Below are 13,440 nucleotides of genomic sequence, written 5' to 3'. Positions count from 1 at the left end.
AAAATTATCTCAGGAAAGATGACGACTTTTCTGAACACAAATAGCCAGACGCATAGAGTTTACAGAAAGGGGAGTTTATTAACTACCGCCAATACCAAATGGGAGGAATGCCTAGAAATCGAGCACGTTAGTTTAGATCATGTTAAATTGCAACTTCATGATATACCAGCGTCTCATTGCGACTGAACTGACAAAATCTGCCAATGCCGTTCTCATTACGCGCCTCAGCCTAAAACTGCAACGATCCGCGGCCTGCTGGAGCCCGCCCGGCCGCCCTGCGGAATCGCTTGGGGAGAGCCAGCGCAAGGGTCCTCGCGGCCTCCGGCTTCGGCGCGGGACGCGAACGCCTCCCCTTTCTTCGTCACGACCCTGATTATGGAGGCGCCACGGCACCTCCGGCGCCTCTTGGCGGAAGGATCCGGGCGGCGCTTCGCCTGCGCAGTGGAGGGCGAGGGCGGCCCGCCCACCCCTCTGTCCCTCCCCTCGGCGGGGCCGGCGCCGGTTTACGTAACGCCTCTCCGGGCAAATTCCGGCTCGGTCCCGCCGCCTGACTCGGGACGGGTCGCCAGAGGCCCCGGCAGGTAAGCGCGACCTTGGGGGAGGCCGGCCCGCTCGGCCGGGGGGCGCTGCGCGCGGCGCGTCCCTCTCCTCCACCCCCTCGCCGCCGCGGCCTGGGCGAGGCCTGTCGCGCGGTATGGAGACGGGCAGGGCAGGACAGGGCAGGACGAGCAGGCCCGGCCCGGCCCGGCCCGGCCCGGCGTCTGAGTTGGCCTCGAGGCGAGCCGGAGGCCCGCCTGGCTTCCCGCAGGCGGGCCACTGGCCGGCCGCGCTCCGCGGAAGGGGCCGAGGAGGGCCGCGCTCTCCCTGGGCGCCTCTGCTTCCCGGCTGCCCGCTTGGCAGGCGCGCCAGGAGGCCGGGGGAGCGGGGGGGCGTGCGGGGGGCAGCTGGCCGCCTCGGCCTCGCCACTCCGCGCCGCCCGGCCGCGCGGTGCCTGGGCTGGGCCGGGCCAGCCCGGGGCGGGGGGCTCGCTCGGCGAAGGGCATTTCGCGTCTGTCATCTCAGCAGGTAGCCGCTCTCGATCCGAGCGCCCACTGCATGCCTTCCCGCAATCGACTTCCTTTCGCGAGGAGCTGGCGTGTTTCTTCACTCTTCCAGCGACGCCTCTGTGGTTTTGTCAAGGTTTGCTTCTCCCCGCTCGGTTTGGCACTGCGGTGCTGAACTGGAAGAGGGAGGGAAGGCTCCAGAGGCTTCGCGTGAGAGCGGCTTCCTTTGATTGGGCCACCTGCGCGGAGCTCGCCGTCGTAATAGGGCTTGCTTGACTTGGGCCTGATGGGTCCCGACTGGGGCGCAGCCCGGCTGCCTCGATAAGTAGGGTCACGGTTCTGTTGTCAGTGCTTTGATGGGTTTGGTATGTATCCATTTACTACGTTTGCATGCTGCTTTTGTGCTAAGTATGCTCAAGGCAGTCTAGGTAGGTGTCTGTTTTAGTTGTAAGTAAAGAGTGTCCGAAGTATGTACAAGCTTATTCTTAATTGTCTCCTGTTTCACCTCTTTATAGTTGGGTTTCTTGAGGTGTTGACTAGAAAATTAAAAAGCCAGCTATTTTGGTTACATACACTAGCTTAAGGGGGCAATCCTATACAAATTTAGAGAGAGAGAAAATCCTACAACTCCCAGCAAGCCCCAGCCAGCCATGCTGGCTGGGGCATGCTGGGAGTTGTAGGATTTTTTTCCTGTCTAAACTTGCATAGGATTGCCCCCTAAGCAAGGCTTGGTTTATATTGTGTTTGAAAATATTGCTCTAACCAGAACTATATTTTATAGATGGACCAAATCAAGTGTGTGTTTAACGCAGCCTTTCAAGTAAGTCCACAAATGTTTACTAGTTTGCCTGCACATACATGCTTAGTCATTTGTGGCATAGCAGTGGCTTGATGAACTCAAGTAGCAGTGCTAAATTGCAGGTCATACACCCAAACTATTGGCTCACATAAAAACAAATAACTGAATGAAAAGGATAATACAAGACTTGAGGTGCTGGAAATGTACACTGTGAAGTCCTAATGCTGCCGCTTCAAGGAGAAACTTGTCTTTTGTGATAGAGTTGCTTTTACATTCCTCTAAAATGTGGATTGAAGTCATGAGCAGTACACCAGGGACTGCTCTGCAAAAGATGGTGAAAAGACCTATATGAATTTAAACATTAAAAAAGAAATGAAAAAGGAAATCTCATCAGAATTTAAAGAAGGGGACACATAGTTCTGATACTGCACAGGATTGAAAATAAAATACCTGGCATTCTATATATGCCCTGAGATTTCAAAGGAGGAATTTTCTCTCAATTTCCCCAAAGTCAGTGTTTCTTATCCAGCTATTTGCAAGAATTGTTCATATCAGGGCTTTGTAGCTGAAGATGGCCATTTCCACCCCTAATTGAGCCCTAGAACAAGTCAACCTGTTTTCAGTACCAGGGCTTGAATCTTGAATTATGAGAAGTAGCAGTAAAGAAAAACACCTCTGAGCATGTGAGGGGGGCCTTTTCTTTTAGAGCAAGTAACCAACTACAGGTATGTCCCAATACATAGGATTAAGTTGTGGAGTAGGATTTCTGGGACAGATGGCATTGGTTTCAGGCATGCTAAAACTCTGGTGGCTCCTTTTTTTAAAGAATTAAACATTGCCTTTGAGTATATGTGGAATACAGAATCAGAATAATATTTATTCGAGACTCTTAATTTAGAAACACAGGCAAAAAGAAGTGTAGCTGTTTAAGAAATATAATTTTTAAAAAAACTGATGCAAAATGTTAAGCATTTATTTCTACCTTAAGGGAACTAAATTATAAGGAAAAATTAATTTTCTCTTCCACCAGAGAAGTACCTATTTTACAATGCAGAACAGTTCATAGTAGTATTTGGAAGCTGAATGTGAGATTGAAGGGTGTGATTGAAGGATAGGGAACCTCTGACCCATGGGATACATCTAGCCTGTGACGGTTCCCTCACAAGACCCATCCTTTCTCTTCTTTCTAGAGAAAGGCAGCATTTTTCTACTGCTGAGGAGGAAACTGCTCTTATCTCTTATCACTGAAAGAGACTCCTTCTCTAAAAGGTTCACTCTGATCACTGATTGAAGGTAAGAGCTGGTTTCGTCACTCAGCGCTGAAGAAAAGCAGCATTTTTCCAGAGCAGCCTTCCCCAACATGACATCTTCCAGATGTTTTGGGCTGCAGCTTCCAGCATTCCTGACAATTAGTCATGTTGATTGAAGCTGATAGGAGTTGAAGTCCCAAACATCTGGAGGACACCAGGTTAGGGAAGGCTGTTCTCGTGCTGAGGAGTTCCTTTATCCATACAGAGAGAGGCATGGGTCCTCTTTCTGGAAGGAGAAGAGGACCCCTATGATGGGGTGGGCCTTCAGGAGGGAGAGGCCCTCCCCCTGATGTGATCTGGTCCCTGAGGATTGACCAGGAACCTATATCATATACTATACATGCCATTTATTTATGTATTTATTTAAATTACTTGTATTCCACTTGATATCTTAAGATCTCTAAGCATTTTTTATAAAAATACATTTTAAAAGTTACCAGAACTGTGGAACAGAGCAGTTATGATTACAAGTCAGGGAAAGCCTGCGAAAGAGATATATCTTCAAGAGGCATCTAAAGCTCACCACAGTTACCACTTCCAAGGGCAAAAGTGGGAGAGCCTTTCAGAGGGTGGGTGCCACTGTTGAGAATGCCTGCCTACATGCTGTTACCCACCAACACAGTGATGGTCATAGAACAATCAATAAAGCCTCCTCGGAAGATCTGAGGGGTCAACTTGGTGTATATAGGGGACATACCATTTAAAGCACATTTAAGCCACTGTCCTGTGTGAAAGACAGAAATGTGATTTAAATGCATATGTCTAACAATTCTTAAATTGGCTGTTGTCCATACAGTGAGATGGACTTATAATCACCTTTCCAGTTCCTTTGGTTGTTGTATTTTATCTGAAGTGCACTTTTAGTCCACTCCTTTTTCCATATACATATTTTGAAATGGAACTTCTCATATTGCAATGTCTACTTCTTCAGTAGGAAAATGAATATTGGTCAGAGTTAACCAGTGCAGTGTTGCTCACTCACCCAATCCTTACTCTTTTTCCATGGTTGCGGGCAGGCGTTTCTAGGCACTTAAAATATTTGGGGCACCTAAAAATGGCAACTTTTGCACCCAAATGGAGTTTCAAAATTTTGATGAAGTGGTAATCTAAAAGGAAACCAAGGGCAAATCTGGGGATCACACCCAATTAATTTCCCCATACCTAGCCAGATCCTGCTCCAACATTCCTTTCAATTAATTATCCTTTCATCAGGTATCATTAGGTACATAAATTAAGTTCAAAATTAAATTAAAAAGTGTACAATTCCATGTGGGGGAGATGTTCCAAATTTCTGGGTGGGTGGTGGGAGGAGTGAGGGATGGAGAGTGGGCTGGGAGGCATGTAGAGGAAAGAAGGCAAGGAAGTTTAGGAACGAAAGTAGAGTGGAAGGTTGGAAGTACAGGCAGGTTTGAGGGTGGGAATCAGAAGTGGTAGGATGGAGTTATGACTAGACAGCATGAAGGAGACAGAGGGAGCCAAGAAAGAGAAAAGGGAAGAGGAAGAGGTGGCACAGGCAGGGAGGGGGTAGAAGAATGACTCCCTCGCTCTTTCCTTTTCTCTGCTCTGCAATTCTAGAGGTGTCTCTCCATGGGGTTGGGATTTGTGGCTTTTCCTCCAAACTCCCAACACCACACAGGGATGAAGACACAAGCAGAGCAGGCTAGGAAGCCCCACACCATGTACCACCTCTCTATGTGCCACAATCCAGGACAGGGAGACACATAAGGATCAGGACAAGCCATACCACACACATGACCAGGATCTGATACACACTTGGGGTACCTGGAAAAGGATGTCCTGCCCAGGTTGTTTAAACTTTTAGGAGAGCAAAAACATTTTTCTCTCCTTCTTGCCCGCTCATCTCCCTCTCCCTCTCCCACTCACTTCTCCCTTTCTCTCTGTCTGGCTACAATGGAAATATTTTTTCTAAGTTTAATTGACATGCAAGGGAGGATTTGAAGTTGCCCCCTGCATGTCAGTTAAGGTGAGAAAAATGTTCCATTGTCACAAATTGACACAGGGTTTTGGGAATAGATCCAGGGCCCTGGGAAATAAACACAGGGCCAGGGCCCCATGGGCCCGAGCCTAGCAGTGCCCCTGGTTATGGCACCTGCCATGTTACAAAAAGCAGAGAGTAGGAATAAATGGTAAATTATCCCAACAGAGGGAAGTAAATAGTGGGGTTCCACAGGGATCTGTATTAGGGCCAATGCTTTTCAACCTGTTCATAAATGATCTGGAATTAAGAGCGAGCAGTGAAGTGGCCAAGTTTGCAGATGACACCAAATTATTTAGACTGGTTAAAACAAAAAGGGATTGTGAAGAGCTCCAAAAGGATCTCTCCAAACTGGGAGAATGGGCATTGAAATGACAAATGCGGTTCAGTGTAAGCAAGTATAAAACGATGCACGTTGGGGCAAAAAATCCCATCTTCAGGTATAGCCTGATGGGATCTGAGCTAGTGGTGACTGACCAAGGAAGAGATCTTGGGGTTGTGGTGGACAGCTCAATGAAGTTGTCAACCCAGCGTGCAGCCGCTGTAAAAAAGGCAAACTCCATGTTAGGCATAATTAGAAAAGGGATTGAGAATAGAACTGCCAACATTATACTGCCCCTATACAAATCTATGATGCGGCCACACTTGGAATACTGTGTACAGTTCTAGTCTCCACACCTAAAAAAAGCTATTGTAGAGCTGGAAAAGGTGCAGAAAAGGGCAACTAAAACATTCAAGGGGCTGGAGCATCTCCCCAATGAGAGAAGGTTACAACAGCTGGGCTTGTTTAGCTTGGAAAAAAGGAGGGTAAGGGGAGACGTGGTGTGGAGAATGTGGATAGGGAGACATTTTTCTCCCTCTCTCAAAATACTAGAACCCGGGGTCATCCTATGAAGCTGATTGATGGGAGATTCAGGACAGATAAAAGCCCCCCCCCCCCGAGTACCTTCTCCAAGGGAAGCTCAGAAGGCAGCAATGACGGAGAGGGCCTTCTCAGTGGTTGCCCCCCATTTGTGGAACAGGCTCCCTGATGAGGTCTGCTTGGCGCCAACATTATTATGTTTTAGGCACCAGGTTAAGACCTATCTCTTTTCCTAGGCGTTTGGCAGAACATGATGACTTTTAATCCTGGATGTGTCTTTAGTTATGACTGATAGTTCAGTGTTGTTTTTAGTTTGTGTATATTGTCTGTGTGCTTTTTTGTAAATGACTTTAAAACTTCTAATATTGTATTTAATGTTTTAACTTCTGTAAACCGCCCAGAGACCTTCAGCTATGGGGTGGTATAGAAATGCAATAAAATAAACAAAGTACTTCACACAATGCATAGTTAAACTATGGAATTTGCTACCACAGAATGTAGTGATGGCCACGAGTTTGGATACCTTTAAAAGGGGGTTAGACAAATTCCTGGAGGAAAAGGCAATCCGTGGCTACTAGTCTTGATGGTTATGTGCTGCCTCCAGTACCAGAGGCAGTGAGCCTATGTACACTAGTTTCTGGGGGACATGGGTGGGAGGGCACTGTTGCGCTCATGCCCTGCCTGTGGGTTCCTGGTTAACAGCTGGTTGGCCACTGTGTGAACTAATGCTGCACTAGATGGACCCTTGGTCTGTTCTTGCATGGCTCTTTTTATGTTCTTAATGGTCGCTTCACCTTCCCTTTTCTCTGCTGGGAAGGTTGGGAGTAAGGAGCCTTGTCAATTTCACTGAATACCTTCTTGTGTCAAAAAGCAATTTACCTGCATACTAGTGTTATGTATATAATTCTGATTGATCTCTCATCAGCTTCTGATACCACTGACCATGGCATCCTCCTGGATCGACTCCGTGGGATGGGTTTTGGAGGCACTGTTTTACAGTGGTTCCAGTCCTACCTGCAGGGCCAGTTTCATAGAGTAACATTGGGTGACCATTCCTCAGCCCCTTGGCAATTGAGCGTTGGGGTTCCGCAGGAGACTATCTTGTCCCTAATGTTATTTAATATCTATATGAAGCTGCTGGGAGCAGTTGTTAGAGGATTTGGAGCCAAGTGCTACGAGCATGCTGATGACACACAACTCTATCTCCCTGTGACATGTGAATCAGGAGAGGCTGTGCAAGTCCTGGACCAGTGCCTGAATGCAATAATGGGCTGGATGAGGGCCAATAAACTGAAACTGAATCCTGGCAAAATGGAAGCCCTGTGGGTGAGTGGTTCCTGAGCCTGTTCTGGATGGGGTTGTACTCCCTCTGAAAGATCAGCTCTGTAGTTTGGGGATACTTCCTAGATCCATCACTGGCACTGGAAGCCCAAGTGGCCATGGCAGCTCTGAGTGCCTTTTACTAGCTTCTGCTGGTTTGCCAACTATAGCCTCTCCTGGACAGGGATAGCTTGGCCACAGTGGTACAGATGCTAGTAACCTCAAGACTGGATTATTGCAAAGCGCTATATGTGGGGCTGCCTTAGGGCTGCTCTGGAAGCTGGAGCTAGTGCAGAACACAGCAGCTCAGCTGTCATTGGGAGCTGCTCCTTTTCAGCATGTGACTCCTTTGCTGAGGGAACTGCTTGTTGTTGTTGTTGTTGTTGTTCAGTCATTCAGTCGTGTCCGACTCTTCGTGACCCCATGGACCATAGCACGCCAGGCCTTCCTGTCCTGCGCTCTCTCCTGGAGTGTGCTCAAGTTCATATTCATTGCATCGGTGATGCTATCTAGCCATCTCATCCTCTGTCATCCCCTTCTCCTTTTGCCTTCAGTCTTTCCCAGCATCAGGGTCTTTTCCAGAGACTTTTCTCTTCGTGGCTGCCTATTTGCTACTGGGCCAGGTTTAAGGTTTTAGAACTAGTGTATAAAGTCCTAAACAAACCCCTAAACAACTTGGGACCAGGATACCTGAGAGAGCACCTTCTCCATTGCCAAACTGCCTGGTCACTGAGGTCACTGGAGGACATTCTCCTGGTGGTTCCACATGGACCTATGGCCTGATTGGAGTCTACCAGGAGAAGAGCCTTCAGTGTGGTGGCCCCCTTTCTTTGGAACTCTCTGCCCCTGGAGGTCAGGCAGGCACCAGCGCTGTGTTGTTTCTGACACCTCCTGAAAACAGCACTGTTCCAGGAGGCATTCCTCAACAGACTCACCACAATTTCTATTGGCATTCTGTTTTTAAAAAGCAAAATTTAATATGGTGTTTTAATCTTTTTATTCTTTGAATAGTTAATCTTTTATGTTCACCACTCTGAAATCTGTTTTAGATATGGAGAAGTATACAAATATTGTAAATAAATAAATATACATGCCCTTTTGAAGTGGGGGGAGGGAATGCCACTATTGCTATAAAGATCTTTTCCCAGCCCTCAACCTTATCAGTGTCACTGGAGACCAGAGATAGGGTGTGGTGAAGGAAATGGTGGGGAGGCAGATAAGCAAGTAATGAAGAAAAAAGGCCTACATACTATTAGGTTTACACAATGAGACTGTTGCCAGCCACGTCATGATGGGATCGCATCCAAGTCTAGTTGCAGGGCAGCATGGTCCAGCATCCAGAGTAGTTTAGTGCAGAAGGGCTTCTTCTAGAGTGGTGTGGTGACACTTAAAGCTAGAAAACCATTACTAGTGAACCATGGTAATGTGCATTAACTGAAGTGGGGGAAAATTCCTGAATTATGTTAAAGTGCTTGACCCTAAAATGCTTTCAGCTTTAGTAGGGCTCAGACCCCAAACCAGTTTTGCATACCAAAAACCATGTAAATTTTTTTGTAAAGGCTGCTGAGTACATTTCCTCGGAATCATAAGTCTGCATACATCAAATGCTAGGCAAAAGCCTTACTAAGGAGTAAATGGCATGAGAGAGCTTCCTGTGATGAAATAGCTTAGCACTTAATTTTTACAGCTCATTTGCTTCTTCCTGATTATCAGCAATGACTGGCAGCCTTACCCAGGAGAAGATTAGCGTGAGATAAGTCTTTCCAAACCCAAGATCAAAGTGAGCAATTGCATGTCATAACTGAAGAAAAAGCAGGTTTTGGCAGAAAAATTCCCATTGGGGGGTGGGAATTAAAATAGATTCCTTATTCAAACCTAAACATTTTAAAACTACTTTAAGAACATATGTTCTGTTTAACTTAGCGCATAAAATTATACTGTTTGGGTATACTTAAGCAATATAACAGTATAAATGCCATAGTTTTATTTAGACACATTAAAATATGCGCATTGTGAGAGATGCAGCTGCGAGCTGATGGTACCTAAAGCCGTGATCCTATACCCACCTAACTGAGAATAAGCCCTATTAAACTCAGTGGGACTTACTTCTGATATTTATAGGATTATACTGTAAGTATATCTTAACTTTTGCCAGGTGAGGAAATATGAATACAGTTCAAAAAGAACACCATCACCACTGTAGTAAACAGAAGTTAAGCTTCAGCACCTGAGGTTAAGAACAACATGTAGACCTTGGCATTATCATGCAGAAATAGACAAAAAGAGTGCTAAGATATCTTTGATACTTAAGATATGGTGACATTTGAAATTGTATAACTATTTACAATATGGTTGTAATGGTTCCAGTGTGTTTGATTCTTGAACAAATTTTATTAAAAAAAAGAAATGGGGGGAAACCCCTCATTTTTAGAGATCGAACATTAAAATCCCTATAATATTACTAATGAGTAGCAATACTCTGGCATATTCAGTTTAATGTTTGTTAAACTCTTCAGTAGAATATCAGCAGCTGCAGCATTATACATCGGAGAACTACAATCTTATGCACACTTATAGTCCTATGCACACCTAGCAGTAAACTACTGAACTTGGTGGGACTTACTTCTGAGTAAACATGCATAGGATTTTGCTGCCAAGTGTCTTAGTAACTATAAACTAGCTATCTTGAATTGGTATTTATTTGTATCATGCTCCATTTCTGTAAAAAGCTTGAGTGTAATTGGCCAAATTCAGATGTAATTAGCATTGGTATCTGAAAGATATATTGCTTCTGAACGTTCACTTCTGAGATGCATGGACATGAAAATGTTGAAGGCATCCATAAACTGAAAGAAGCCTCTCAACTGTGCATGTTAATCTGTTCCGTTATTGCATGTGTATTTTCAAACATTCATCAGTTTATTTCACTTGACGTGGAAAAGGCAAATGAGAAGAAGCAGTCAGACTTCATGTGGTACAAAGGCTTTGCCAGCTTGTTGTTGTAGGAGTAATGTACTTGGCAGATTCCTAGATCATACTTCTGTACCATATACCTAAGGATGATCCGCATTATGTAACATTTGAAAAGATCAATCCCCAAGAGTGTAGAAATTCAGTCGTGTGTAGTGGCAATATTATAATTGCTGATATTACTAGGTTTGGATCTTAGAATCATAGAATAGTAGGGTTGGAAGGGACCTACAAGGCCATCGAGTCCAACCCCCAGCTTAATGCAGGAATCTAAGTCAGAGCATCCCTGGCAGATGGCTGTCCAGCCTTGTCTTGAATGCCTCCAGTGTGGGAGAGCCCACCACCGCCCTAGGGAATTGGTTCCATTGTTGTATTGCTCTAACAGTTAGGATGTTTTTCCTGATGTTCAGCCGGAATCGGGCTTCCTGTAACTTGAGCCCATTATTCTGTGTCCTGCAGCCTGGGATGATCGAGAAGAGATCCTGGCCTTCCTCTCTGTGACAGCCTTTCAAGTACTTGAAGAGCGCTATCCTATCTCCCCCCAGTCTTCTCTTCTCAAGGCTAAACATGCCCAGTTCTTTCAGTCTCTCCTCATAGGGCTTTGTTTCCAGTCCCCCGATCATCCTTCTTGCCCTCCTCTAAACCCTCTCCAGTTGGTCTGCATCCTTCTTAAAGTGCGGTGCCCAGAACTGGACACAGTACTCCAGATGAGGCCTAACTAGTGCTGAGTAGAGGGGAACTAGTACTTCTCCGAATTTGGAAGCTATGCTACTATTAATGCAGCCCAAAAGAGCATTTGCCTTTTTTGCAGCCACATCACATTGTTGGCTCATATTCAGCTTGTGATCGACAACAATTCCAAGATCCTTCTCGCTTGTCGTGTTGTTGAGCCATGTATCCCCCATCTTGTAACTGTGCATTTGGTTTCTTTTTCCTAGGTGCAGAACTTGGCATTGATCCCTATTAAATGTCATTCTGTTGTTTTCTGCTCAGCACTCCAGTCTATCAAGATCACTTTGAATTTTGTTTCTGTCTTCCAAAGTATTAGCTATCCCACCCAATTTTGTGTCATCTGCAAATGTGATCAGCATTCCCTGCACCTCCTCCTCCAAGTCATTAATAAAAATGTTGAAGAGCACTGGGCCCAGGATTGAGCCCTGTGGTACCCCACTCGTTACCTCTCCCCAGTTTGAGAAGATCCCACTGATAAGCACTCTTTGAGTCCGATTCTGTAGCCAACTGTGGATCCACCGGATCGTTGTTTCATCTAGCCCACTTTGAGCTTGTTTGCTCATCAGGATATCATGCGGCACTTTGTTGAAAGCTTTGCTGAAGTCGAGGTATATTATGTCTACAGCATTCCCACAGTCCACAAGGGAGGTTACTTGATCAAAAAATGAGATCAGATTTGTCTGGCAGGATTTGTTCTTGACAAATCCATGTTGGCTTCAAGTCATCAGTGCCTTGTTTTCAAGGTGCTTCCAGATGGATTGCTTTATCATCTGCTCCAGAATTTTCCCAGGGATAGATGTCAGAGTGACTGGTCTGTAGTTCCCAGGTTCCCCCTTTTTACCCTTTTTGAAGATAGGGACAACATTAGCCCTCCTCCAGTCATCTGGCACTTCACCCATCCTCTATGATTTCTTGTGTCTATGATTTACAGCAATGGCTGCAGCAGTGTTATTTTAACCACTGCTTTAAAAAGTGTTTCACTTACTCTGAATGAAAACATCCCAAAAGATATTCCTCATCCAAATTTCCATTTTTTCTATTTCATGCTGGGGGTGGGGGCTCTGTCATGGAATTTAGGTTTTGTGGGGCAGGGGGGAATCTGGAAAGTTCTTCTTAGGTGTGAGCTAAGAGACCAGGAGCAACTTTCATTGAAACAACTAAAACCTGGAAGCTTCTTTCTTTTATGAAACTGCTAATTGCAATTTACACTCATGCACTCTGAAAGCTCCCTCTGATCTGTGTGGAGCATTTCTGGTTCAGATGTAGCTATCAGTCAGAAGCTCTGCCTTTTTGCAGTGCCCTGTTGCTTATGGGCAATATCTGCTTGCCTCAGTGAGTGGCTATTTCTTAAGACAGCATTAAGCCAGGCTTGCAACGTTGCCTAGCACTAGAGCTTTATTTTTATAAAATGTCATATAAATCTTGGGTTAGTGCTGGTAAGGTTTGGAGGTGCTGAGATAATAAGCCAGACCCAGGTTTGTTTACAAGGGGCCTTTATTGAGTACTTACAGCACACAGGCGTACCCAGTGGTTGGACCAGACAGCTTCTCTGAACCCAGAGCCAAGGGGTACAATGGGTTTTATACCATACATGCCAGCAGTGAGGCAGCATGACAGAAGCAAGCGTTAATCATCTACAACTTTCCCAGCATAGACTAACAGTGCTTGTTCAGAAGGAAAACAACCAGAACTTTCCCAGCACAGACACTTGTAACTCGGCATAAACATAGCCTCACTTCTCAGGCACATCCTAGGCCCTGATAAGATACTAGCCTTCATTAGCATGGAATGTGCTGAGGCTGCACTATTGACCTTTGACTCATCTCACATGCTCAGAGGCCCAGTAGCAAGGAAATTGCACTTATAATGAACCTAAGCCAAGCATTATGGATCTCTAGCCCCCTCTAAAACTACAGGTGACTTGGTTACACTCCTGGGGCCATTACAGTTGGGAACCTGTAGACCTTGACCTAATTTCCTTCAGCCCTCAAGGTCATCCAGCTCTCTGGATGCAGCAGGCCCACTCTTGCTCTCTGGACTGCCCCTGTGTGAATCACTTCTGCAAGAAGTAGAGAAGGGGTAGGTTGGCACAGAGAGAACTGTGCAATTCTGTAACCTGGGCCCAGTTTGGGACCTGGTTCTGCCCACCATTGGCTGTGACCTCAGTTGACTTCCCATAGGTCAGTGATCTGTCATAGGAAAACGTCCCCCACTTCTGGTCGTCTGTGTGGTACAGTATAAGAAGTTGGGATATTGGAAACCTTGTGAAGCTGAATATGGAGGGGCCTCAATGAAATTACCATTTTCTCAGCCTAAACCTGCAGTTCTAGGAATTGTTGGCAGTAAGAACCATTGATCTCAGTGGAGTGGAACTTATTTCTGCCTAAATGTATGCTGGCTTGGGTTGC

General features: G+C 45.7%; 1 protein-coding gene across 14 annotated transcripts in view; it reads left to right on the top strand.

The window, feature by feature from the left end:
* The first annotated feature begins 520 nt into the window (after positions 1 to 520).
* The window catches only part of KIAA0232 (KIAA0232 ortholog), an 81,664-nt gene continuing 68,744 nt past the window's right edge, over positions 521 to 13,440 (top strand). For 10 of the 14 annotated variants that reach the window (XR_014790316.1, XM_084850800.1, XM_084850796.1 and 7 more), the window contains exon 1: positions 521 to 581. Coding sequence is in view for 1 of the 14 variants with exons in the window: in XM_084850791.1 (XP_084706917.1) it covers positions 1,400 to 1,408; positions 1,825 to 1,863 (48 nt within the window). In the remaining 13 variants the exon portion in view is untranslated. Of the gene's footprint in view, positions 582 to 1,062; positions 1,409 to 1,824; positions 1,864 to 3,032; positions 3,136 to 13,440 lie in introns of those variants that run through there. The other 4 variants (XM_084850799.1, XM_084850795.1, XM_084850788.1 and 1 more) reach the window with 3 other exon arrangements.

Source organism: Heloderma suspectum, chromosome 4 (genome assembly GCF_057233095.1).
Source record: "Heloderma suspectum isolate Gila_16-S chromosome 4, 16-S_ref, whole genome shotgun sequence".
NCBI lineage: Eukaryota > Metazoa > Chordata > Lepidosauria > Squamata > Helodermatidae > Heloderma > Heloderma suspectum.
The sequence above is the reverse complement of the archived record's forward strand: the minus strand, read 5'-3'. Positions and strand labels throughout refer to the sequence as shown.